The 27736-nt window shown below is 45.7% G+C and overlaps 1 protein-coding gene across 1 annotated transcript in view; it reads right to left on the bottom strand.

Annotated features, from left to right (window-relative positions):
• Positions 1 to 24043: 24043 nt before the first annotated feature.
• Positions 24044 to 27736, bottom strand: part of LOC139262903 (folliculin-interacting protein 1-like) — a 111636-nt gene continuing 107943 nt past the window's right edge. Inside the window, 1 exon segment of the mRNA XM_070878184.1 lies at positions 24044 to 26563. Within this exon segment, the coding sequence (XP_070734285.1) occupies positions 26485 to 26563 (79 nt within the window). The 3' untranslated portion in view covers positions 24044 to 26484.

Below are 27736 nucleotides of genomic sequence, written 5' to 3'. Positions count from 1 at the left end.
ACTGTCCCTTTAAGTGTGGTGGGTTGCAGGCCTCCTTTAAGAGAGCCTTGTTTTCTTTACCCCAATACACTTCTCTGTTTGGTGCCACATGTTGCTCCATCAGCACTGCACCTCGTGGTCTGGCCGTGGCCATCTTTTTCTTCAGCGCATCACTTTGTGGTTTGTGCGCCATCTTTCCTCCATCCACGATGTTGACTGCGGTGATCCTCTTCTCCCTGGATTCTGCCTCCGAAGCTGGGAAGTCGCCTCTGGATCCGATTTTCTTCCTCCGGAGTCCTGCCAATGGAGCCTGGAAGGTGCGTTTGGGTCATCTCCACGCAGTCGTGCTGAGCGGTCTGTGCCTCGGGTGCTGTGCTGGTCTGCTCTACGGTGCCGAGTCCACCCTCAGGTGAGGGCTTACTTTGCCTCTGAGCTGGAGGGGTGAAGTCTTCCCACTTCCAATGGATCTCTATCCACCTTCTGCCGAGCAGCGTTGGTCCATCACCTGCAACAATCCACAGAGGTAACTTGTGCACCGGGCCATCATGGAGTACCTTTACATTCGCGTTACCAATGTGAGGATGCTCTCCTTGGGCTTGAGTTGCTCATGGATCAGGGTTATGAGCTCCTTGTACATCTTGGTCGTTGTCTTCGTTGGTGCCAGCAAGTCCCTGATGAGGCCATAGATGGTGGGCCCACAACTGGTTAGCAGGATAGCTCTGTGCTTATCAGCCAGTGTGGCCGGGTCGTCTCCTGCCAGGTTTGCTGTGAAGAAATGTTCGAGCCTCTCCAGAAAGGCATCCCAATCATTACCTTCGGCGAACTGCTACAACGTACCAAAGGTAGCCATTTTCGCATGAAAGTTCGTAATCTCGTCGCCAATTGTTGTGTCCTTGGATGCTCTACTAATGACTCCATGAGGCAATGTGTTGTACTTGAACTGTAGTGACCTTAGTCCTTTATTTGTTAACTCCAGAGTGAGGATTGCACTTGGTGACCTGCCTTTTATATTAGGCCAGGCACACCTATACAGGTAACCTACTGTGGCACACCTTGTGGTAGTACCAACATTAGCTATGTAGGATACATGACAGAGTGCATGCAGATCAGACAGCCTCTGGACACGTGCACGGTCAGGAACAATACAAAGTAGAAGGACCACGTAATCCCGGCCCCTATAACCCTGGTCCAAGGAATTCTTCTGGACCCCCCCGAGGGCCATGTTATAACTGTGAAGAAACCGCTCTAATCAAAAAGGAGGAACAGGTAGAATGAACCCCTACCACGAACAAGATTATGACTATTGACGGGGTCCGACCTCGGAAGTCATGTGTGAGGTAGAGTATGATAACCATAGATGCCCGACTGTTTTAGGTACCGTAGGAGGCCGCGATACCAAATTTTATGGGACACGGGAGGATCTAGAACCTGCCTCAGTAGTAAACACCAATTCACACACGACGAAATGAGTGACCAGAAAGTCCTACTTAGTGGCTTTACTGGCCATAGCCTAATGGTAACGTTCCACTAAGCCGTTAGAGATAGGATTAGGGACACTATTTCTTTCAACATTCATGCCTATCCACTCCACCTGTCATGGGAGAAACAGAAATGATAGGAATTGATGTTATTAGAATTTATAATTTAGCCTATGACCCGGCCAATAGATGTATATGGAAAATGTCAGACTTAATGCAGCAATTCGAGATACCCACCGGAACATATGATGCGTGGGTGTGTTGCATGAAAACTTTCACTTTTAACCCTTCAGAAATGACCCCCTCCCCCGAACTACGGAAAATTCTAATTCAGAATGTACATGCTTTTGCTACTCATAAACATGAGTGCGATAAAATGAATACTGAAGTCCTAGTTACAGGACCCGACCCGCCCCCTCAACGACAGTATAGGATCCCAGCAGCCGACCTTTACCCACCTGTCCCGGTGGTAAAAAATACATCCTAGTAGTGGTGGATGTATTCTCCAAATGGATCGAAGCATTTCAAACTAACAATAATTCGGCCGCCACAACCGCAAAAATACTTATGGAAGAAGTGTTCTCCAGATGGGGATTGCCAGAGGGCATCGATTCTGACCAGGGAACACATTTCACAGGACAAGTTATGCAGCAGGTCATGCAATTGGCAGGGGTAAAGCAGAAATTCCATATCGCCTACCACCCGGAATCAAGCGAGTGGTAGAGTGCATGAATTGGACATTAAAAACAATGTTACGAAAATTAGTACAGCAGAGAACCACACATCCTGGAACAAGGTCCTCCCTTATGTATTAATGGCCATCTGTAACACAGTGATAGCCTCTACAGGCTATTCCGAGCTAATGACCAGAAGAGTCATGAGAGGTGTCCAAGCCTTCATGGGATTAGGTTTGAATGATATCCAGAAAACCTCTCTGTCCTCAGAGAAATACATGTCAAACTTGATCAAGTATTTGGAAGCTGCGAGAATGGCTGCCGCAGTGAAATTGGGAAACAAACATCAAAAAAGTAAGGCCTACTTTGATGGAAAGGTACACCCATGGGAACTAAAAATCAGAGATCAAGTAATGGTAAAAATCCAGAAGGAAGGAACTTTCCTTGCCTCTAAATATGACGGATCATTTAATATTATTTAATATAATGGAAAGGCTAGCGCCTCAGTGTTCAAGGTCATGGATGGCCAAGGGAAGTATAAGTGGCACCACCTTAACCAGCTAAAACCCTTTGGGAAAATAAACAGCCACATGTACCACATCATGTTAGATTCAGAAGAGATAGGGCTCGCCCCACCCGACCCAGCAGCTAACCCAATCCCAGCCAAAGGTATAATCCCCGTCTTGCCACCTATCCAAAATTTAGAGGCGGCAAGTAGTTCAGAGGAAGTCACCAAAGAAGAAGGTAATGATTCAGAAGGTGACCAGGAACCCGCCCCAGGGACACCTGACGAAGCCCGTGCCCCCCACGATGAGACGGCACCAAGTCCAACAGACGGTTTGCCACGGCGTTTCGAAGCTATGAATCATCTCGAGTCATCCCCCCCTGGCCAGGGGAAGGAAGCGAGGACAACGGTTCCCAGAGAGAGAAAGGAACACAGTCACGTGGACTAGAAAGCATCCAATACCTTTGTCTGGCTCTGCCCCGGGTTCAAGGAGATTGAGAAGACCTACTCCATAAGCAGAGCAACAGGTACTATGTTTTATTATCCTAAAGGGTGGAATCAGAACATTTTCGGGACCTATCTAACAAATGGAGCAATCAGCTGAAATATGGACTAATGATTTTGTGTTGTGTGTGTTTGTTACTGTAATTTGCATTGTAATATATCATTGTGTAAGTGGGTGTCAGGAGTCAGAGGGAGGAGACGGAGAACCCTTTATGAGATAGTAGAAGTAGTAATGAGGGGGTAACCATGGAGAGACTAATTTTGGTAATCATCCTCGCCGTGGCAGCAAAGACCCAAGGTAACACTTCTAGTCCTCCAGTACAGGTATTTTATTATGCCAATGGTACTAGAGAGACACATTCCACGATAGCCCCGACCACCATTGGGATCCCATCGACCCGCACATCCCCACCCCCCCCACCCCGCCCCGCACTACCGAGACTCCTTATAAGTGAGAATGTCCATAAATTGAACCAGGACCAAAGGGAGGTGTTGTGTTACGAGAAACTAATCAGGTTGTGTATGACAATGTACAGTATGAGTTGATATCTGTTGTACTTAACATAAATAATATTCAGTTATCCAACTGGTGCCTGGACAATTTAAGGAAATTGTATCAGGACCTGACTTCACTACTGTTGAGACAAGAAATAGAACCGAATAAGACAGAAAGTAAGAGTAGGCGGAAAAGAAGCTTTGCAAATGACATAGGTACAGCGTACAGGGCAGGAATGGCCACAGTCAATACCTTGGATATTTCTAATCTGAACGGTAAGATAAAGGGATTGATCGGACAAATAAAGCAGGTTTTAAATAGTTTAATTAATAATCAGAGACAGGTAGCAAGGCAGGAAAAAAATGACGGTAAGCTGGTGAAAAGAGTGGTCACTGTTGTGTCCTTACACACTGCTATAAATTCACACGAGGCACACTCTGTAGACAGGGTCACAGAGTGACCCTAACCTTTATTCACAGGACCAAGAAGTGATGACCCTGCGTAGGACCTCCCTTTATATACCTGGATGACCAGGTGAGGAGTGTCTCCCACAAGTTCACCACCTGTGGTCAAGGTGTGCCTTTCTTGGGTGTATACAGTATACAGTGTCGTTACATGAAGGTTACAGTTACATGAAGGTTACAAACATGACATCACCTCCCCCCCAACGTCTTATGGGGTCAAAGATTAAGTCTTTCGGGCGGTCGACGATCTCTCATGGAGCGCCGCAGTTGGGGCTCTGGTTGTTGAGCCTTGGCATGCGTCTCTGTCATCTGTGGTGATTCCGGCTTGTCCGGGCTGGCCGCAGGGACTGTGCATACTGGTGAATGTCCTTGTTACTCGTTCACTGGCGGTGGTGTGGGTGACATCTCATGATCTTCCTCAGGTTCCTCAGTGTCCATGCTGAACCTTTTTTTTATTTGGTCCAGATGCTTGTGGCATATCTGTCCATTGTTAAGTCTGACCACTATGACCCTATTCCCCTCTTTGCCAATTACAGTACCCTCAAGCCACTTGGGCCCCAAAGCATGATTAAGAACAAATACAGGGTCATCGATTTCTATACATCTCCCCTTTGAGTTACGGTCATGGCACTCATTTTGGGACTGGCGCTTGCCCTCAACAATGTCTGACAGGACTGGATGAATGAGGGACAGCCGAGTTTTAAGTGTGCATTTCATGAGTAGTTCCGCGGGCGAGACTCCTGTGAGCGAGTGCGGTCAGGACCTATAGGCCAGCAGGAGGCGCGATAGGCGGCATTGAAGGGAGAGTCCTTGAATCCGGAGCATACCTTGTTTTATGACTTGGACCGCACGTTCCGCCTGGCCATTGGAAGCCGGCTTGAACGGTGCTATCCTGACATGTTTGATGCCATTACCCGACATGAACTCCCGGAATTCATTGCTAGTGAAACACGGGCTGTTGTCGCTAACTAGGATGTCCAGCAAGCCGTGGGTCGCAAAGACCGCACGCAGACTCTCCACAGTGGTGGATGCCGTGCACGAATTCAATATGATGCACTCGATCCATTTCGAGTACGCATCAACAACAATGAGAAACATTTTTCCCATGAACGGGTCCGCGTAGTAAATGTGAATACGTGACCATGGCTTGGTGGGCCAGGGCCACGGGCTGAGTGGGGCCTCCCTGGGGGCATTGCCCAGCTGGGCACAGGTCGTGCACCTGTGAACACAGTGTTCCAGGTCTGAGTCAATTCCCGGCCATCATACATGTGACCGGGCAATGGCCTTCATTAGCACAATGCCTGGGTGCTCGCTGTGGAGTTCCCTGATGAATGCTTCCCTTCCCTTCTGGGGCATGACTACCCGGCTGCCCCATAGTAGGCAGTCGGCTTGGATGGAGAGCTCATCCATCCGTCTGTGAAACGGTCTGACCTCCTCAGGGCATGCTCCATGTGTGGGCGCCCAATCCTCAGTCAGGACACATTTCTTAATCAAGGATCGGAGGGGATCTCTGTTGGTCCAGATTTTGATCTGGTGGGCTGTGATGGGGGAGCCTGCGCTGTCGAAAGCATCGACAGCTATGACCATCTCAGCACTTTGCTCCGCTGCCCCCTCGGTGGTGGCCAGTGGAAGCCTGCTGAGCGCGTCAGCGCAATTTTCAGTGCCTGGCCGGTGCCGTATGGTGTAGTCATACGCAGCCAGCGTGAGAGCCCATCGCTGTATGCGAGCTGACGCATTGGCATTGATAGCTTTGCTGTCAGACAACAGGGATGTTAATGGCTTGTGGTCCGTTTCTAACTTGAACCTTCTGCGAAAAAGGTACTGGTGCATCTTTTTCACCCCGTAGACACATGCGAGTGCTTCCTTTTCAACCATCCCATATCCCCTTTCTGCTTGGGAGAGCGACCTGGAGGCATAAGCCACAGGTTGGAGTTGGCCCTCATCATTACTCTGCTGCAACATGCACCCAACCCCATAGCATGATGCATCACATGTCAAAACCAATTTCTTACAGTGGTTGTACAGGGTCAACAGCTGATTAGAACAAAGCAGGTTCCGCGCCCGATTGAAAGCCCATTCCTGACAGTCCCCCCAAAACCAATTACAACCCTTACGCAGGAGCACGTGTAGCGGCTCCAACAATGTGCTTAGTTCGGCAGAAAGTTCCCGAAATAGTTCAAGAGTCCCAGAAATGAACGCAACTCCGATGTGTTGCTGGGCCTGGGCGCACGATGGATTGCCTCTGTTTTGGATTCGGTGGGCCGAATCCCGTCTGCAGCAACCCTCCTGCCCAAAAACTCTACCTCTGGGGCCAAAAACACACACTTGGACTTCTTTAGTCGCAGGCCTACCCGGTCCAGTCAGCGTAGCACCTCCTCCAGGTTGTGGAGGTGTTCCTCGGTGTCTCGACCCATGATAAGGATGTCATCCTGAAATACGATTGTTCCGGGGATGGATTGAGCAGGCTTTCCATGTTCCTTTGAAAGATAGCAGCTGCTGAACGAATGCCAAACGGACACCTGTTGTAGACAAACAGCCCCTTGTGCGTGGTAATGGTGGTCAGTAGCTTGGATTCTTCGGCCAGTTCCTGGGTCATGTAGGCTGAAGTGAGGTCCAACTTGGTGAATAGCTTGCCACCTGCCAGCGTGGCAAAAAGATCCTCCGCTCTCGAAAGCAGGTATTGGTCTTGTTGTGACACTCGGTTGATAGTGGCCTTGTAGTCGCCACAGATCCTGACCGAGCCATCCATTTTTAGGACAGTGACGATGGGGCTTGCCCAGTCGCTGAATTCAACGGATGAAATTATGCCCTCTCTCAGCAACCAACTCACTCTCAATTTTCTCCCGTATCACATACGACACAGCTCTGGCTTTATGGTGCACTGGTCTGGCGTCCGGGGTGATGAGTATCGCTACTTTGGTACCTTTGAAAGTCCCGACACCAGTGACTCAAATTTCTGTAGGACCTGTGAGCATGAACTTCGCTCCACAGATGAAATGGCATGCACATCCCCTCATTTCCAGTTTATCTCGGCTAGCCAGCTCCTCCCCAAAAGCGCGGGACCATTTCCCGGGACAATCCAGAGTGGCAGCCAGTTTTCTGATCCATTATGTGTGACCACCAACATTGCACTGCCTAGCACTGGGATGATCTCTTTGGTGTATGTCCGTAATTGCATGTCAATGCGTTCTAGTTTGGGTCTGCTAGCTCTGAGTGGCCATAGTTTCTTGAATTGTTGGACACTCATAAGTGACTGGCTGGCCTCTGTGTCCAGCTCCATGCGTACCGGGATGCCATTTATAGGACTTTCATCATCATAGGTGGCGTTTTTGTATATGAGCTGTGGATGTTTGCCACCTGAACCCGCTGAACTTCAGCGTCCATTGCTGTGTCCCAAGCATCACCCTGCCTTGTAGACCCCTCTTGTGGTTCATCTGCCTTGTAAATTAGCCTTGCTGCGGGCTTCCTGGACATTCTGGCAAAATGTCCACTGAAGTTACAATTTCTACAGCTGAATTGTTGAAACCTGCAGGTTTATGCAGCATATCTGCCCCCGCACCTCCAGCATGAGCTGAGATTGTTGTGAACAAAAGAGCTGTTACCAGGCATTCCTTTCTGATTGTCTCTTTGATTACTCTTGAGCACTCTGTTAGTGGGTGTCAATGGCCCCATCCCGGGACATATTGTCCCTTGTGATGGTGTAAATGTCCTTTCAACCTGCCATTGTCTTTGTTGAGGACCCACTCTAGAGTCTGTTACTGCCCTTGCCTTCCTGCGGGGTTCTGAGTCGCATTTACAATGTTAACTCCCTGCTCCATCGCCACGTTGGAAGCAGAGTTGCGCGCGTATATCATCTTGGTTTTCTCCTCCCCTGCAATGAATGTTTAGCCATCAACACCGCTGCTTCCAAGGCCAAGTCCTTGGTCTCAATTAGCTTTCTGAAAATCCCAGCATGACCAATGCCCTCAATGAAGAAATCCCGTAACATCTCCCCCCTGCAGGCGTCTGTGAACTTACAGAGGCTGGCCAAGCGCCGAAGATCCGCAACGAAGTCCGGTATGCTCTGTCCTTCCCGACATCAGCGTGTATAGAATTGGTGTCGGGCCATGTGTATACTGCTCGCCGGTTTGAGGTGCTCACCGATCAGTTTGCTGAGCTCCTCAAAGGTTTTGGCTGCCGGCTTCTCGGGTGCGAGCAGGTCTTTCATCAACACATACGTCTTAGGTCCACAGCTGGTCAGTAGGTGCGCCCTTCGCTTGTCAGCCATTGCCTCTCCCAGCCAGTCCTTCGTGACAAAGCTCTGCTGGAGCCTCTCAATGAAATCGTCCCAGTCCTCACCAACACCGTACCGTTCCTCTGTGCTACCGGTTGCCATTCTCGTGAGTTGTTGATTCCCGTTTCTCGTCGCCAAATGTTGTGTCCTTACACACTACTTTGAATTCATACCGAGGCACATTCTGCAGACAATGTCACTCTGTGACCCTAACCTTTATTCACAGGACCAAGAAGTGATGACCCTTTGTGGGACCTCCCTTTATATACCTGGATGACCAGGTGAGGAGTGTCTCCCACAAGTTCACCCCCTGTGGTCAAGGTGTGCATTTCTGAGGTGCATACAGTATACAGTGTTGTTACATGAAGGTTACAGTTACAGGAAGGTTACAAACATGACAGGTCACCATATTGGAAAGTCACGCTCAGACTATCAACCAATTAATCAATGTTGCCAAGAAAGCAGAGAACCAAACTCAGGCGCAAGTTTTGTGTCATATTTATGGGAAAATCTGCAGGAAGTCAAAGAGGGTAGAGTCCCCACCTGGATCAATAATACCCAAATTCAGAGTCTGACCTCGAACAAGGAACCCCATCCTCCAGATGGATGCCAGCTACGAAAACACTGCACAGTGTGGTTTCAAGACCAGCACCGCCGAGAACTGTACTCTGACCATTGAATGTGAAGGCCCAAACATTTGTCAGGAGTGCTTATTTGGGAAATGGGACTTATTGTTTCACCGCCACTGAAAGGACCTACCATTATGAAACACAAATTTGCCAGATACCCAGACCAAGCTTCTGCACTCACCCGTTGAGACCTATGAGAATTGGAAACAAAGAAATTATTAATATTGAAAGAAGAGGACAAGTACAAAGAGGACCCCGTATCAAAGCCGAAACCCTACTGTGATCAAATCATATATATGATGATTGATCAAAGGGAGGAATGTGGAAGTACAGGCCATAAGGTCACTGGTCTGGGCAGCCAAAGCGGAGCCAATTTCCCCCAACACAAAGACCAAGTATTTCAGCAGGAAAGAAGCTAATCACCTCAGACTTACTGGCACCAACTCGATGAGTTAGAACAGGAATATTGCATGAAAAGTAGGGTATAAAGATAGACAGGTTTGGACAATCCATAGCGAGGACCGAGGAGTAACACTCGGCAGAAATAGCCATCAGGGAAGAGACCCTTGATGGAACAGTGTTAGGACGGACTGATCATCTGCGGACCTATTGGGTAAAAGTGGTGAGTCTTCTGTATTAAACGAACATTAATGGTACCGCCATTGTCTAGTGTGTCATTTGGTATTTGACTCAAGAACTGTCGCAGGCAACTACTAGTCACATGGCTAGCGAAATTGCCGTTCGAGCAACAGAGATTGCTGAGCAGGTCTCCGCCTCAAGACACAGTGGCCAGGAGTGGGAAGCAGTGCTGGAAAAAGTTTAATGATCTTTCGAGGGTCGTTAGAGTGAGTACAATTTTTATTGATGCACTCCTTCATTACTTAAATTATAAATTTGACACATTATTTGTTCTCATGCTGTTGCTGTCTCTCAGCACTCTATGGGTTGCCTCCTAAAATGCATGACACATAGGTAGGATTAGTGTGGCACCCTATTTGCCATAAATAATCTTACACATTATTAAGATTTGTAAGATGTTTCCGCACTTCGATGTCCTCTTGATTAACCACGTGCAATTTCCAAGGCCATGAAACAGAGGACTGTATTACATTCAGACAGTATGGTATAAGTACTTTGGTGGCTATCTGTGTGTGCCACAAGAACAAATGGACCCTCTGGTAACCATTCCCATTTTCATCTTTGCAGGCAAAGAAGTCCCATAACTGCCGCAAACAAATGTGGATAAGCGGCAGTCCGCCTCAGACCCTGCCACTTACGGACCTGGAGGAGTGAGTGGTAGGCCTCATCAGCAGCTCAGGTCGGGCAACTACCAGTGGTGGCACTGACCCCCGCTTGCATACTGAGGGTAAGTCCTGCACACTGCCTGGGCTGTGTTGTGTTGGGGCAATGTGATGCAGTGTCTGTTGACTAGGGTTGGGGCAATGTAATGCAGTGTCTCTGGACTAGATATAATGGAGTAGCGGCAGTCCTTCAAATGAGCCTGTGCTATGTCGCCTTCCTCATGTCACCCTGCCCCTCCCCTGCTGCTAACCACTAGTCTGTTGCTTTCTACTTCCAATCACAGGTGCCGCATCCCTCGGATCAACCCTCCACATCAGGCCATCATGTGGAGGAGGAGGAGGAAGAGGAGTTGACAGAGCAGCCGACTCCGGGGGAGGTGGGGAGGCAGATGCATTCTGCACGTCTTTTTCCACTGGCAAACACCTCGTCCGAGGATGATCAAACATTCCCGGGCTTTGAGATCTCTGATGCTCCTGGGACTAGTGGCATGCAGCAACACAGTTCTGGGGTCGAATCCCGTATGCCATCTCTCCGGAGGGTGAGTCGGCAAAGTCGGTCTACTGACAGACAGGCAGACGTGGAACTGGACATGCTGGGAATGCCCAGGGAGAGCATCCAGCTTACCCGTCAGCTCCTTGATGTCCTGGGTAGGATTCCCGCGACCATCGAGAATCTCACTGCGATCATAACGGAGGTAGGGTCGCAGATTGTCGGCACGAGCCCTCTGACAACGTTACTGCATGCCATTGTGGTGCCACTTTGGGGACGAGGAGCACACGAGGGAGCGGGGTTAAGGGTAAGGGGGGGGGGCGGGGGTTGAAGCCGGTGGTAAAAGATAGTGGGGCAAGGGTGTTGGTTATAATGTTGTTGTTGGTTAATCAAACTTTAATCACAATTTATGTTATTTTATTAAAGTTTCAACATTTTCAAATTATGTTAACAAAGTTATAAAAATTTACAATGTTTCATAAATTCTTTTGTTCACCTTAACCATTCCTGTGTAATGTCTCATTTGCAGAATAAGAGGGGGAATAGTGAACATGGTGAGATAGAGTGGCCAGGCAACGGTCACTCTTCAAGCAAAGTGTTCAAATATCAGCTGCTGACGTAAGGCTTTTGCAGCGGCAAAATTTCCACGATGCCTCCCCTGTGGTTGTGGTGGAGGTGGTGGTGGCATGGGTTCCTCGCCCGACTCCTCTTCCTCGTCCTTCTCCTCCTTCTCCCCCCGAGGTGGTCCTACAATCCCCATTGACAAATTCTGTCCCCTCATAATGGCTAAGTTGTGTAGCATGCAACACACCACAATGAATATTTCAGGCAGCCTCCAGAGTGGTCCAGGAATCATGTGCTGCTTGAGCACTCCAATTGTCTGTTCGATGATGTTGCATGTGGCTGCATGGCTCTCATTATAGCGATGCTTCCGTCCGAGGGTTCCGGAGGGGGGGGAGTCATGAGCCAAGTGGCGAGGTCGTAACCTTTGTCCCCGAGCATCCAACTCAGGCCTTGTTGATACTGGAACAGGCCTCAGATAGTGCTCTCACACAAGATGAAAGCATCATGGCTGCTCCCTGGATATTGGGCATTGACTGCCATGATGCGCTGAGTATGGTCGCAGACAATTTGAACGTACCCTTTTGGTTTCGGTCAACCTCTGGATTCTGTAAAGGTGCTCACAGGGCGATGTGCATACGGTCATGGGCACCCTGAACTTGGGGAAGCCAGCAAATCGTCCAAAACCTGCAGCCCTCTCATTTTGGGCCTCCTTGGTCATTGGGAAGTTTATGAAGTCCATCCTGCATGTTTACAGTGCAGTTGCAGCAATGCAGCAATGTGTAGCGTGCGGTGAGATGGAGCATATGTCCCCCGCTGATGCCTGAAAGGAGCTGGAGGCATAGAAGGCAAATGCCGCAGTCACCTTCATCTCGGTAGATGCAGTCCTGGTGCCGCTGGTAGGCCTGCCTCTATGAGCTGGCATTTTCTGTGTCTGCGCTTCTTTCATAGTGCAGCCCCAATCTTTTAAAGTCTTAAATGTCCTTTAAAACAAACTATAAACTCAAACTTCACAATGAAAAGTATGTAGTAACGCAGCGTTCTTCTCCCAATGCTTTTAATTACTCAGAACTCTGACTTTCTCCTCCGTTTACAAGATGGCGCCGTTAGCGCCCGGGGTGCGACTGCTTTTTCTGGGCGGGTTCCCGGGCGGACGCTAAATTGGGCGATATGCTCGAAAGTTCCGCCCGGGGCACTAGCGCAGCGATGCACAACGATTTACGCCATCCAAATAGTGAAAACAGTGGGTGGTGCTAAATGTTGGCGCTGCTGCAAAACCATTACCGAAAGTTCCGCCCAGGCGCTAAATCTTGTGCACCTCGTTTCACACCAAAAAAAACATTGTTTTTACACCCCGCCCAGGCGCTAAACGGGGTGCGAATTAGTGAAAAATCCAGCACCTTGTGCTTAAATTCCATACACGGCAGAAAAGTTTACTTGCATCTAATTTATCCAAATCTTTTATAATTTTAAAGACTTCTCCTCACAGTTGTCTCTTTTCAAGAGAGAAAGGACCCAGAGTCGTCAATCTTTCCTCATATGTCATTCTCTTAAGTTCTAGGATCAACTGTATAGCTATTTTCTGTACCCTCTTTAATAATTGAATATTCTTTTTGAAATAGGGAGACCAAAACTGCAAGCACTACTTCAGATGTGATCTCACTCGGGCCAAATGTTTAAAAATGTTTCATATATATCTGCCAAGTATGAACTACTGATCAGTCAGCTGATGGGTGTAACCAGCTTAAATCCATTTTAAAAACAGTCCTACAGACAGTACATTGAGCTAGTTATTTATAAGCCAAACAACATGTTGGAAGCAGAAAAAAGAACATCCATTGCTAACCAGTGACCGATGCTGGAAAGTGTGAATGTTTGGGTATTAGGTGAGGACTGATTTGAGACTTGTTTATGATGCATTCCATGGTAAAACAGCCTTCTATCACCTACTGTAAAGGCTCACACATGAACTTAGGTGAGATATTGGGAGAGTCACCACCTTCAGGAGAGGAGTAAAGAAAACTGAGGGGCAAAATAAAAACAACTAAGAGTGCAAGTTACCCTGCCACCAAATAACATGCACTTTTGTTATTTTTCTCTGCCCATTAACTATTCTTTTTAGATATCTTATACAGATGAATTATCTCTAGGATTAAAATGTTTGTTAACAAAGCCAATGTTATTAAGTGCTTTGGGATGCATAAAAAAAGTTTTTGTGATCCTCTGTACATTGTAAATCCGATAGAACACCACAGAAAAGTAACAGGTTTGGATGGGCTGAAGTGGAGAGAGTGGCAGAAGAAAAATTTATTCGACATTGGAACTCCATTTGATGCAATGGATCGACACTGATCTGGAAGTAGCAGAAGGGAAGGTGATCACAAATGCTTTTCTCCTTCATTGGAGGGTGGATGATCCTCACCTACATCTATAAGAACATAAAAAATAAGAGTAGGCGGCCATTTGGCCCTTCAAGCCTGCTCCACCATTCAATGATCATGGTTGATCTTCTACCTCAATTCCACCTTCCCCACCAGCCCATATCGCTCAAGTCCATTAGTATCCAAAAACCTATTGATCTCTGTCTTGCATATATTCAACGACTGAGCATCCACAGCTCTCTGGAGTAGAAAATTCCAAAGACTCACAACGTATTGAGTGAAGAAATTTCTCCACATCTCAGTCCTAAATGGCTAACACCTTATTTTGAGACTATGACCCCTAGTTCTAGGTTTCTCTTCCCACACACGCATCGTTACCTCTGGTGTCCCCCAAGGATCTATCCTTGGCCCCCCTCCTATTTCTTATCTGCATGCTGTCCCTCGGCGACATCATCCTAAAACAGCGTCAGTTTTCACATGTACGCTGGACTACCTCATCACCATTTCTCTTGACGTCTCCACTGTCTCCAAATGGTCAGACTGCTAGTCCGACACCCAGTACTGGATGAGCAGAGATTTCCTACAACTAAATATTGGGAAGACCTAAACCATTATATTAAGTCCCTGACACAAACTCCATTCCCTAGCTACCAACTCCATCCTTCTCCCTGGCCTTTGTCTGAGGCTGAACCAGACTGTTCATAACCTTGGTGTCATATTTGACCCTGAAATGAGCTTCTGACCACATATCTGCGGCATAACTAAGACTGCCTATTTTCACCTCTGTAACATTGCCCATCTCTGCGCCTGCCTCAGCTCATCTGCTTCTGAAACCCTCAACCATGCCTTTGTTACCTCTGGACTTGACTATTTCAACGCACTCCTGGCTGGCTTCCCACATTCTACTGTGTAAACTTGGGGTCATCCAAAACTTGGCTGCCTATGTCCTAACTCACACGAAGTCCTGTTTACTCACCACCACTGTGCTCGCTGACCTACATCGTCTCCCAGTTAAGCAACGCCTTGATTTTTAAAATTCTCATCTTTGTTTTCAAATCGCTCCATGGCCTTGCCCCTCCCCATTTCTGTAATCTCCTCCAGCCCTACACTCCTCCCACCCCCCCGCCCAAGATATCTGCACTCCTCTAATTCTGGCCTTTTGAGCATCCCTGATTTTAATTGCTCAACCATTGGTGGCTGTGCCTTCAGCTGCCTAGGCCCTAAAGCTCTGGAATTCCCTCCTTAAACCTCTCTTTCTTCCTTTAAGATGCTCCTTAAAACCTACCTCTTTGACCAAGCTTTTAGTCATCTGCCCTAAATTCTCCTATGTGGCTCAGTGTCCAAAGTTTGTTTTATAACACTCCTATGAAGCGCCTTGGGTCATTTTATTATGATAAAGGGCTATATAAATACAAGTTGTTATCGTAGACTCCCCAGCCAAGGGAAACATCCTCTCAACATCTACCCTGTCAAACCCCTTAAGAATTTTATATGTTTCAATGAGATCACCTCTCATTCTTCTAAACTGTCGGAAATATAGGCCGGGTCTACTCAATCTCTCCTCATATGACAATCCCATCATGTCAGGAATCAGTCTACTGAACCTTTATCGCACTCCCTCGAAGGCAAATATATCCCTTCTGAAGGCAAGGAAGCCAAGGGGGAGAAACTTGCGTTGCTTGCATCTCTCATTGGGGCGCAAACAAATTCTTGTCTGGGGCGTGGGGGCGTGGGGCCCTGTGCTCTCACCAGCCCTACATGCCTCTCGCCGATATTGCACCCCACTTCCTTTCGGGGGCGATAACCCCAATTTAGCTGCTGGGGCGGGACTGCTGGAACTGTGCAGGAAGTCTGGCCTTGCAGCGGTTACTGCCCCCAAACAGGGCTGTACTGAATTTCGCCCCCCAAAACTGCACACTACATCGTGTGTGGACTCATCAAAGCCCTATACAACTGTACTAAGACTTCCTAACTCTTATACTCCAATCCTTTTATAATAAAGGCTACCATATCATTTGAGCGATAAGGGAGTAAAGGGTTATGGGGAGCAGACAGGGAAGTAGAGCTGAGCCCATGATCAGATCAACCATGATCTGATCAACCATGATCTTACTGAATGGTGGAGAGGCTCGAAGGGCCAAATAGCTTACTCCTGCTCCTATTTCATATTGTTCTTATGTTCTTAATTGCTTTCCTAATTGCTTGCTGTACCTGCATGTTAATTGTTATGTTCATCATAATGCAGTGTAACTGAGTACTGCAGACATGAGTATGTGTGACCTTAGCTCCTTTATTCAAACTCCAGAGTGTTGGTACAGCGTGGGAGGCTTGCTCATATACAGTGCTCCCAAGGGATGCTGGGATCCCTTGGGACTCCAACAGGTATGCCCTCTGGTAGCGGTATGATACAAGTTGCATAGGGTTGCATACATAACATTAACTTTCTGTGATCCGTGCACAAGGACACCCAGGTCCCTCCGAATACCAACATTTCCAATCTCGAACCATTTAAAAATATTCTGCTTTTCTATTTTTCCTACCAAAGTGTATAACTTCACATTTCTCCACGTTATATTCCATCTGCCATGTTCCTGCCCACTCACTTAACCTGTCTGTATCCCTTTGCACCCAACTCACAATTTACTTTCCCACCTAACTTTGTATCATCAGAAAACTTGGATACATGACACTCGGTCCCCTCATCCAAGTCATTAATATAGATTGTAAATAGCTGAGGCCCGAGCACTGATCCGTGCGGTACCCCACGAGTTACAGCCTGCCAACCTGAAAATGACCTGTTTATTCCTAATGTTTTCTGTCTGTTAACTAATCCGCAATCTGTGCTAATATATTACATAAGAACGTAAGAATTAGGAGGAGTAGGCCATACGACCCCTCAAGCCTGCCCTGCCATTCAATAAGATCATGGCTGATCTTCGACCTCAACTCCACTTCCCGGCTGATCCCCATAATTCCTTGCTTCTCCAGAGACCAAAAATCTATCGATCTCAGCTTTGAATACAGTCAATGACTCATCATCCACAGCCCTTTGAGGTAGAGAATTCCAAAGATCCATAACCTTCAGTGAAGAAATTCCTCCTCATGTCAGTCTTAAATGGCCGACATTTTAAAAAATGCTAATCTGAATTACTAGGTTGTGGCCTCCACCCTGTGTCTCCCCACAAAAGTACGGCTGAGATGGAGAACTCTGTCGTGTAGGGATTGTGCTGCCCACTACCATGATGTAGCAAATCAATGCCAGACACCGCTAAGTGATCCCACAATCAACTGATCAGACCAATGCTCTACAGTTCTACCACATCCAGTCAACAACTAACGGGAGGAGGAGGTACCATGCACAATGATGACAAAGCCCAGCACGAGTGCAAAAGACAAGACTCATGAATTTTCAACCATCTTCAGCTAGAAATGGATGATCTAGCTTGGCCTCGTCCGGAGGTCCCCACCATTACAGAATTCAGTCTTCAGCTAATTCGATTCACTCCACTTGATAAAGAAACGGCTGAGTGCACTGGATATAGCAAAAGCTATGGGCTCTGACAACATCCTGGCTGTTGTGCTGAAGGCTTGTGCTCCAGAACTAGCTGTGCCTCTAGCCAAGCTGTTCCAGTATAGATACAACACTGGCATCAACCCAACAATGTAGAAAATTGCCCAGGCAAGTCCTATCCACAAAAGCAAAACAAATCCAATTCAGCCAATTACCAACCTATCAGCCTACTCTCAATCATCAGCAAAGTGATGGAGTCATCGATAGTGTCATCAAGCAGCACTTATTGACCAATAACCTGCTTGCTGATGCTCAGTTTGGGTTCTGCAAGGACGACTCGGCTCCGGGCCTCATTGTAGCCTTGTTCCAAACATTGACAGAAGAGCTGAATTCCAGAGGTGAGGTGAGAATGACTGCCCTCGACATCAAAGCAGCATTTGACTGAATGTGGCATCAAGGAGCCCTAGTAAAATTGAAGTCAATGGGAATCAGGGGGAAAACTCTCCAATGGGTGGAGTCACACCTAGCACAAAGGAAGATGGTTGTGGATCTTGGAGACTAATCATCTCAGCCCCAAAACATCATTGCAGATATTCCTCAGGGCAGTGTCCTAGGCCCAACCATCTTCAGCTGCTTCATCAATAACCTTCCCATCATCATAAGATCATAAGTGGGGATGTTCGCTGATGATTGCAGTGTTCAGTGTCATTCGCAGCTCCTCAGATAATGAAGCAGTCCGTGTCCACGTGCAGCAATATGGACAACATTCAAGCTTCGGCTGGGAAGTGGCAAGTAACATTTACGCCACGCAAGTGCCAGTCAATGACCATCTCCAACAAGAGAGAGTATAACCACCTCTCCTGGACATTCACTGGCATTACCATCGCCGAGCCGAATCTTCCACCATCAACATCCTGGGGGGTCACCAGAATTGACCAGAAACGTAACTGGACCTGCCACATAAATACTGTGGTTACAAGAGCAGGTCAGAGGCTGGGTATTCTGCAGCGAGTGATTCACTTCCTGACTCCCCAAAGCATTACCACCATCTACAAGGCACAAGTCAGGAGTGATGGAATACTCTCCACTTGCCTGGATGAGTGCAGTTCCTGCAACACTCAAGAAGCTCGACACCATCCAGGATAAAGCAGCCCGCTTGATTGGCGCTCCATCCACCACCTTCAACATTCACTTCCACCACCACTGGTACACCGTGTCTGCTGTGTGTACCATCTACAAGATTCACTGCAGCATCTTCCAAACCTGCCACATCTACCACCCAGAAGGATAAGGGCAGCAGGCACATGGGAGAACCACCACCTCCAAGTTACACACCATCTTGACTTGGAAATATATCTCCATTCCTTCATTGTCGCTGGGTCAAAATCCTGGAACTCCCTCACGAACAGCACTTTGGGAGTATCTTCACCACACGGACTGCAGCAGCTCAAGAAGGCAGCCCACCACATCCTTCCCAAGGGCAATTAGGGATGGGCAATAAATGTTGCCCTTGCCAGCAATGCCCACATCCCATGAATTAATTTAAAAAATGTTCTTTTTCCTATTTAAATTAAAGCTTGCATTTTGGGATTTTTGATCTTAGTCCTTGTTGGAAAGGATTTGGGAATAAGTTGCACTTAAATGTGCTTTAAAGCAAAAACGAATTTGAACAGGTTTTAAAAATGACCAGACATCGAAGATGTGCATTAAAGCCAATGAGCCAGCTTGTGGCATGTTGCAGCTCGCAGTCTATTTCGAACTGAAGCAATGAAAGTCAATTCTCTCATCAGGTTTATCCAGTCAGGAAGGCCTTTATTCACTTTGAGAATAGCAAATGCTTTATTTAAACCCAAACTCCTTAGCGCAATGGGAAGAGGTGAAAATACAGATAGGTTTTATTGACAGGACTACTGATGAACCATTGATTGGAGGAGTTAGAGGGTCAACCCTCCCATAGTTAGGAAGGACATTAGCTTGGATGGTGTGGAATCTATATGGGTAGAGCTGCAGAACACCAAAGGGCAAAAAACGTTAGTGGGAGTTGTGTACAGACCTCCAAACAGTAGTAGTGATGTTGGGGAGGGTATCAAACAGGAAATTAGGGGTGCATGCAATAAAGGTGCAGCAGTGATAATGGGCGACTTTAATATGCACATAGATTGGGCGAGCCAAACTGGAAGTAATACGGTGGAGGAGGATTTCCTGGAGTGCATAAGGGATGGTTTTCGAGACCAATATGTCGAGGAACCAACTAGGGGGGAGGCCATCTTAGACTGGGTGTTGTGTAATGAAGAGAGGATTAATTAGCAATCTCATTGTGCGAGGCCCCTTGGGGAAGAGTGACCATAATATGGTGGAATTCTGCATTAGGATGGAGAATGAAACAGTTAATTCAGAGACCATGGTCCAGAACTTAAAGAAGGGTAACTTTGAAGATATGAGGTGTGAATTGGCTGGGATAGATTGGCGAATGATACTTAAGGGGTTGACTGTGGATGGGCAATGGCAGACATTTAGAGACCGCATGGATGAACTACAACAATTGTACATTCCTGTCTGGCGTAAAAATAAAAAAGGGAAGGTGGCTCAACCGTGGCTATCAAGGGAAATCAGGGATAGTATTAAAGCCAAGGAAGTGGCATACAAATTGGCCAGAAATAGCAGTGAACCCAGGGACTGGGAGAAATTTAGAACTCAGCAGAGGAGGACAAAGGATTTGATTAGGGCAGGGAAAATGGTGTACGAGAAGAAGCTTGCAGGAAACATTAAGGCGGATTGCAAAAGTTTCTATAGGTATGTAAAGAGAAAAAGGTTCGTAAAGACAAACGTAGGTCCCCTGCAGTCAGAATCAGGGGAAGTCATAACTGGGAACAAAGAAATGGCAGACCAATTGAACAAGTACTTTGGTTCGGTATTCACTAAGGAGGACACCAACAACCTTCCGGATATAAAAGGGGTCAGAGGGTCTAGTAAGGAGGAGGAACTGAGGGAAATCTTTATTAGTCGGGAAATTGTGTTGGGGAAATTGATGGGATTGAAGGCCGATAAATCCCCAGGGCCTGATGGACTGCATCCCAGAGTACTTAAGGAGGTGGCCTTGGAAATAGCGGATGCATTGACAGTCATTTTCCAACATTCCATTGACTCTGGATCAGTTCCTATCGAGTGGAGGGTAGCCAATGTAACCCCACACTTTAAAAAAAAAGGAGAGAAAACAGGGAATTATAGACCGGTCAGCCTGACCTCAGTAGTGGGTAAAATGATGGAATCAATTATTAAGGATGTCATAGCAGTGCATTTGGAAAATGGTGACATGATAGGTCCAAGTCAGCATGGATTTGTGAAAGGGAGATCATGCTTGACAAACCTTCTGGAATTTTTTGAGGATGTTTCCAGTAAAGTGGACAAGGGAGAACCAGTTGATGTGGTATATTTGGACTTTCAGAAGGCTTTCGACAAGGTCCCACACAAGAGATTGATGTGCAAAGTTAGAGCACATGGGATTGGGGGTAGTGTACTGACATGGATTGAGAACTGGTTGTCAGACAGGAAGCAAAGAGTAGGAGTAAATGGGTACTTTTCAGAATGGCAGGCAGTGACTAGTGGGGTACCTCAAGGTCCTGTGCTGGGGCCCCAGCTATTTACACTGTACATTAATGATTTAGACGAGGGGATTAAATGTAGTATCTCCAAATTTGCGGATGACACTAGGTTGGGTGGCAGTGTGAGCTGCGAGGAGGATGCTATGAGGCTGCAGAGTGACTTGGATAGGTTAGGTGAGTGGGCAAATGCATGGCAGATGAAGTATAATGTGGATAAATGTGAGGTTATCCACTTTGGTGGTAAAAACAGAGAGACAGACTATTATCTGAATGGTGACAGATTAGGAAAAGGGGAGGTGCAATGAGACCTGGGTGTCATGGTACATCAGTCATTGAAGATTGGCATGCAGGTACAGCAGGCGGTTAAGAAAGCAAATGGCATGTTGGCCTTCATAGTGAGGGGATTTGAGTACAGGGGCAGGGAGGTGTTGCTACAGTTGTACAGGGCCTTGGTGAGGCCACACCTGGAGTATTGTGTACAGTTTTGGTCTCCTAACTTAAGGACATTCTTGCTATTGAGGGAGTGCAGCAAAGATTCACCAGACTGATTCCTGGGATGGTGGGACTGACCTATCAAGAAAGACTGGATCAACTGGGCTTGTATTCACTGGAGTTCAGAAGAATGAGAGGGGACCTCATAGAAATGTTTAAAATTCTGACGGGTTTAGACAAGTTAGATGCAGGAAGAATGTTCCCAATGTTGGGGAAGTCCAGAACCAGGGGTCACAGTCTAAGGATAAGGAGTAAGCCATTTAGGACCGAGATGAGGAGAAACTTCTTCACCCAGAGAGTGGTGAACCTGTGGAATTCTCTACCACAGAAAGTAGTTGAGGCCAATTCACTAAATATATTCAAAAGGGAGTTAGATGAAGTCCTTACTACTCGGGGGATCAAGGGGTATGGCGAGAAAGCAGGAAGGGGGTACTGAAGTGCATGTTCAGCCATGAACTCATTGAATGGTGGTGCAGGCTAGAAGGGCTGAATGGCCTACTCCTGCACCTATTTTCTATGTTTCTATTAGCTGGGACAATCTGCCAGCCAGTTGGGCCTGGGAGGAAGTCTAGCCTAGCGAGGAGCAACTCACTCATGAAGCCCAGAGCTCATTAAGATCAGAAGGCTAAGTAGTAAAAAGTTAAGCCAACCAGTTAATGGGGATAGTGTGGAGTATTTATTAATTTTCTTATTCTCAGGGAGAGTTTTGCAATTAGTTGAATCAAGGGGAGATTAGTTTACATCTGTTACTCTGTACTTTCATTAGCTATCTGTAAAATAAATTAGTGGTTTGTATCTGGCCTCATCTTACCAAGTGTTTGTCCGTCTTTGGAAAGTTTAGAGAAGCACACAAGGGCACGTGTGATCCAGTCCCAATCACATTGTTATACCCGGGTTACGCAATCGTATAATTAGATTTTGGATACTCCTGAATTTAAGCCACTCACACTGCCTACAAGAGTGACCAATACCACTGTGCCCAAGAGAATATCTGAGGCAGACTCCAATTTTGTAACAGTAACCTCAGAAGGGGACAAGGTTGCACAATCAGCAAACTTAGTACTCACTTATAACATCATGGGCCGCCCTGACCTGTGTGAGACCACCACCGCAGATTGGGGCTATAGAGCTGGAGTGCTGGGCCCTGGAACATCATGGGCCGCCCCGACCTGTGTGAGACCACCACCGCAGGTCAGGGCTATAAATAGAACTGGAGTGCTGGGCCCTGGAACATCACGGGCCACCCCGACCTGTGAAAACACCGCCGCAGGTCGGGGCTATACAGCTGGAGTCCTGGAACATCATGGGTTGCCCCGACCTGTGAGACCACCACCGCAGGTTGGGGCTATAAATAGAACTGGAGCGGCGGGCCCTGGAACATCCTGGGCGAAAGTGTGGCGAATGAAAGTACGGGGCCCAGAAGAGCAGAGGGCCCAGAGGCAGCATGGGCCTGCCCACACTGTGATGTGTGTGTGCACTAGGTCCGTGCAGCAGAGCAGGTCTCCAGTCGTCCTGGTTCAACCCTTGCCACTGGATAAAGGCCTAGCTCTGTCGAGCCCGTGTGGTGGCTGATGTGCAACGGTCACCACACATTAAAAAAATCCACACACAGGCATCTTCCATCCCTCTCAATTGGAGTTCAGAACTGGAACATCGGTCCTTCATTGAAACATCTGTGAACTCTTGTGGAAGCAAGTCATCCTTGTTCGAGGGACCGCCTATAGATAGCATAAAGTTCACATCAGGCCCAGATTGAGGAGGATGAAAGTTTTCTCTCTGCCAGCTGTAAAAACCCGATAAAATAAGTTAGTAGTTTCATCTTAATTTGTAGTAAGTGCAAATCCAGAAGGCAAGACTGACCAAAATTCTGCACTAAATGGTTTATTTAATTTTCCCAGCTAAAATTATTCACTCTTAATGAATTAAAAACTTGCAGACGTGCCATGTAGATCACACGCGTTCTCATGTGCTTCTCTAATCGTTCCAAAGACAAACACTTGGGATGAGGCAGGTCTGCAAATCTCTAATTCATTAGAAGGAAATCATTTTAGTATTAAATTGTGACCTATTTTGATGTCACGTTTTAAAAATAAAAAGCTCCATATATTTAGATCGGTACAATCTGTGTCACAAGTGACACTTCTCATCAACAAGATGAACATTATCTTGACATTGACAACTCTGCGATGGTTGGAGTAGGAAGTGTGATATGTCTCATTAGTCCAGAGGAGGGCGCTCTTCCAAGATTAAGATAGAAGAGAGGCAGCTTCACTCTGCAGCTAACCTACATGTCCATTGGCATGCATTTTTTCTGTAAAAACTCCATGAAGCCCTGATGATTTGTATAGGATGTCTCCTAGAATTTATGCAAAACAGGACTTATTCAAATCAAGTTCCCATGATTTCAGACTTCAAGGAATTTGCAGAAAAATTTGACTCAGAAAAATTTTATTCTTAAATTAGAGTGCTCAATATTGGCACTGGTATTAAAAGGCGAGAATGGAACATTTTTTCAACAGTTAGGTCACTCACACTGAAGAAAGTTCAATCCCCACCTGTCCCTCCCCTCGAAAATACAATTTTTCCCAAATGATTAGAGTTAATATGATAAATAAACTTCCACTGTTAAACACTCATTGACATCAGGTCAAGCCACTCGACAATTGTTTTCTTTACACATTTATTGCACAAAAAAATTCTCCAAAAGTAACAAATGGGAAATATTATATAGTGCACACTTCAGGGAAAGTATTTACAGAATGTCCCGGAGGTTTTGTACAGTTTAGCCAATAACTTCCACTTGAGTCAAATAAATTAAAAATTCTGTAAAAGACGATTACAATTGACAAAATATTAAATACAATGATATCTTTCGGGGTACAATGCTCTTAAGTTCAGCATTCATGTGTTGCAATTATTTAGAAATTACCTTGCAATAAAGTTATTTTGAAAAGTTACACAAAATCTCCCTTAAGACTTTAAAACCATGATGCATGAAAGAAAAAAAAGTGGAAGAGAAGTTTTGTGTTTATACAAGAGTACTGTCTTTAACTACAGTAAAGGACAAGATAGATTGATAGCATCCCCCCTCCAAACAATCCAATTATCCCTTATTAAAGTAAACACTCGGTCTTGTTTTTTTTTAAACTTGCATCTTGCACATCACTCCCTCAACCAAAATAAATTTTAATCAGGTTTTTAATATTAGCCAATGCCGCTCATCCTATATTTCCTATGATTAAGGCTGTGATTGAAGTGACGAGCACAAAATCAATTCATACTGTAGCTGGATCAGACACGTAGAATACATTCCAAGCAGTATATCAAAGATATTACCTACTGTACTTCAGCATCATGACATTGTGATGGTTTCACAGTCTCGCTCAATTTTAATTCACCCTCACTTTTTTTTCTCCCTATTCCCCTAGCCTACACATTATTCCTTGATGGAGACAGCAAATGGGTGATTGGAAGCCAGGCTTTTGACAATGCTCCTATTCAAATAGCTTGAGCTGCTTTACTCTACTTACTAGACATATTGCAGGGAGGCAGAGAGAAAACAAAAATAACCCACATCCGACCAGACCAGGGTGCAGTGTGCACACTGGCACAAATACAACTGAACTTCCTTATTGAAAAGTATTAATACATCTGTAATCAATTCTAATTTCTCAAAGCGGATGATTATTTTCTTAGATTAGATTTATTTTGGTTTATTGCTCTTATTTCACCCTCTTACTCCAACTTTTCTCCCTTTTGTTCCTGAAAGATTTTACTTGTAAGTATTGGTGGACTACCGGACTGCAGGCAGCCGAATGCTCACCAGGTTGTGAAACCATTGCTATCAAACTGGGGATGTGAAAAAGTCTTGGAGAGTACTATACTACAAAGTTAGTATTGATTATGTACAGAACTGACTGTGGACGAGAAGAAAATTATCAGATTGTCTCTTCACAATATCCTATGTTCACATGATCTGCCAGGAACATATTCAATAATCCACATCCTGAACCACAGGTTAAAGATCAATGTCCTTTCTCACCATTCAAGCCGCTAAAAGTTACATTCCCTCCACCCACCCCCAAAAGTTCCCTCTCCCATCGCTGTGTGGTGCCAGTGCCTGAGCATGCTATTATACTGCGTCACTTAGCACCTTCAGCTGAATAACATGCATAAAATTAGAGAACAAATAGCAAAAACAAAACTAAGCTAAATTGGAATTTAGGAAGCAGAGAATTGGGAGCAAAGTAAAGCTCTGGGTGCAATATTAACTGAGGTAGTACAGTATTGAATTGATTTCCCCTTCCCATTGGAACATTTTTAAATGATAGGCTGAGGTCAGATCAGCTGATTGATGGACTGTTACTGATGGAAACAAATGGATGCATTGCATTTGTGACTGATGCTTTCCTATATGATTTTATCGGCTATATTGCCCACATATTCATTGCTTCAATGCTTAAATGACAGCAACGTGAAGCAGCAGCAATCACAAATAATGCTTCCATTATTTAAAGGCAATGATTAGCATTGTTCAATTCTTGTCAGTTACATCAATGTACTTACTAAAACATTAAAACATCTCGACTTTTTTGAAGTTTATTCTTAATAGGGCTTTTGTAAAAGTAAACGTACAAAACATTTCTTTGCAAATACTCTGTCCATAGAGTACAAAAAATAAAAACACGTAAATATATGTGCAGGTTCAGTAAGAACAGGAAAGGTTAGTCCGACTTCCCTGAAGTCAAAAAGTTTCCATACGTGCAAGGTCATGGGTCTAGATTAATCAGAAGACAAAACAACAATTTTCTTGTTCTTGGTTTCAAATTGTGGTTTTTCAAACACAACACTTGGAAAAAGAACATTTCACCTTCCCTTTTGGTCTCCTCTTCCAAAATTCTTTACTGTTGGTTTGGCTGTGGACAGTTTAACAACAGTGTTGAGAAAGGCAACTGAAACAGAGCCTTTTTTCTGCCATTGTGATTTTCTTCTGTGGCATTTTCATGCAGCTAAAACACAGAAGCCTCGCTGCACAAGGCAGGAATTGGAAATTACAAGCATGGAAAATGTAAATAATTTGGTGCTATCTTCCAGTGCAATCATTTCCCTTGCAATTGTTTAACACGACTTGGCAATTGAGCAGTTCAAAGCAGTATCTGGGCCACATATGGAGAATGAGTGCTTGCTATAGCTGCCAGCAAGGGCAGGTCACTGGATTCGATCCTAAGGAGGAGAGAAAACAGAAGCATTAGTTTCAAATTAGAATTCCGTAAAGCAAAGTAGGCAAGACATGTGGATGCACCTTCTCCAAATCTACAGTCGACAAGTTAAACTTTGCTGAAAGATACATTTTGTTTAAGAAAATATGTAGCTTTCCAGCCTGTTGGTTGTTATTTCTGACTGACGCAGAATATGCATTTGTTCATAATAACGCACAATTACTTTTTAAGCTGGATCAATCTAATGTTCTATAGAAATCATTTTTTGTGCACCCCTGGCTCTAGAGTTTATTCATTAAGTATCTGCATCATACAGATCAGGAGGGTCCCATGTTCCATTTCCAGTCTGTGCTGAATTAAACTGATTTCAGCCATGGCAGCCAAAGAGAGATTAAAATTAGCCTCAGCACCTTGGGTTAAGGAAGAAAAATAGAATCAGCCAGAGCCTCTGCTTCCGAGTGCTATTAATAAATCTGCTAGTTTGTCAATTAACACTTGAAAATGACCATAAAAGTTGCTGGATTGTTATACAAAACTAATGTTCACTGATGTCCTTCAAGGAAGGGAACCTGCCACCACTACCCAATCCCACACTACATAGTAGACTTAATGCCCTCAGGACAACGAGGGATGGGCAATATAAAGTCTTGCCCATATCTCCTACATCCCAAGAACAAATACATTTAAAAAAGTGTTGACATTATGTTTATGGACAACAGATGACCAGATCAGGCTCAACTATGGTGCTAGCTGCAGCTGATTGAGCTTGACACACCAGGTCAAGGCTCAAATATAAACAGTGGCCATTTTAGCAAGTTACTGTGGGGTAATTGGTGCCATGAAACTACCCTTGCATGGAGGGGAACAGAGAAAATACGAGAGAGAAAAAAGTTTCCAAGTATTTTTGGAAGCTTGCAAAATAAACTGGGAAATATTTTTCAGCAGGTAAAACAACATCCTAGTGAATTGATTGAATCATGATCAAAACGGCAGAAAAGGCGGAACACTGTTGGTAAGTGCATTGTGTGGTGTGATACTCCGAGCCATTCATTCCAGAAAGGGTCTAAATTCAGTCTCTGGTCTTTATCAGGTAGCAGTGCTCTCATCAACAAAACATAGCTTTATGTTTTGCATGGTGAGAGCAATTGACAACTTCAAAGTATTTTCTTCCTTTCCC

This window comes from Pristiophorus japonicus, chromosome 4, assembly GCF_044704955.1.
Source record: "Pristiophorus japonicus isolate sPriJap1 chromosome 4, sPriJap1.hap1, whole genome shotgun sequence".
Lineage (NCBI taxonomy): Eukaryota > Metazoa > Chordata > Chondrichthyes > Pristiophoridae > Pristiophorus > Pristiophorus japonicus.
This window is presented reverse-complemented; position numbering and strand designations above follow the sequence as displayed.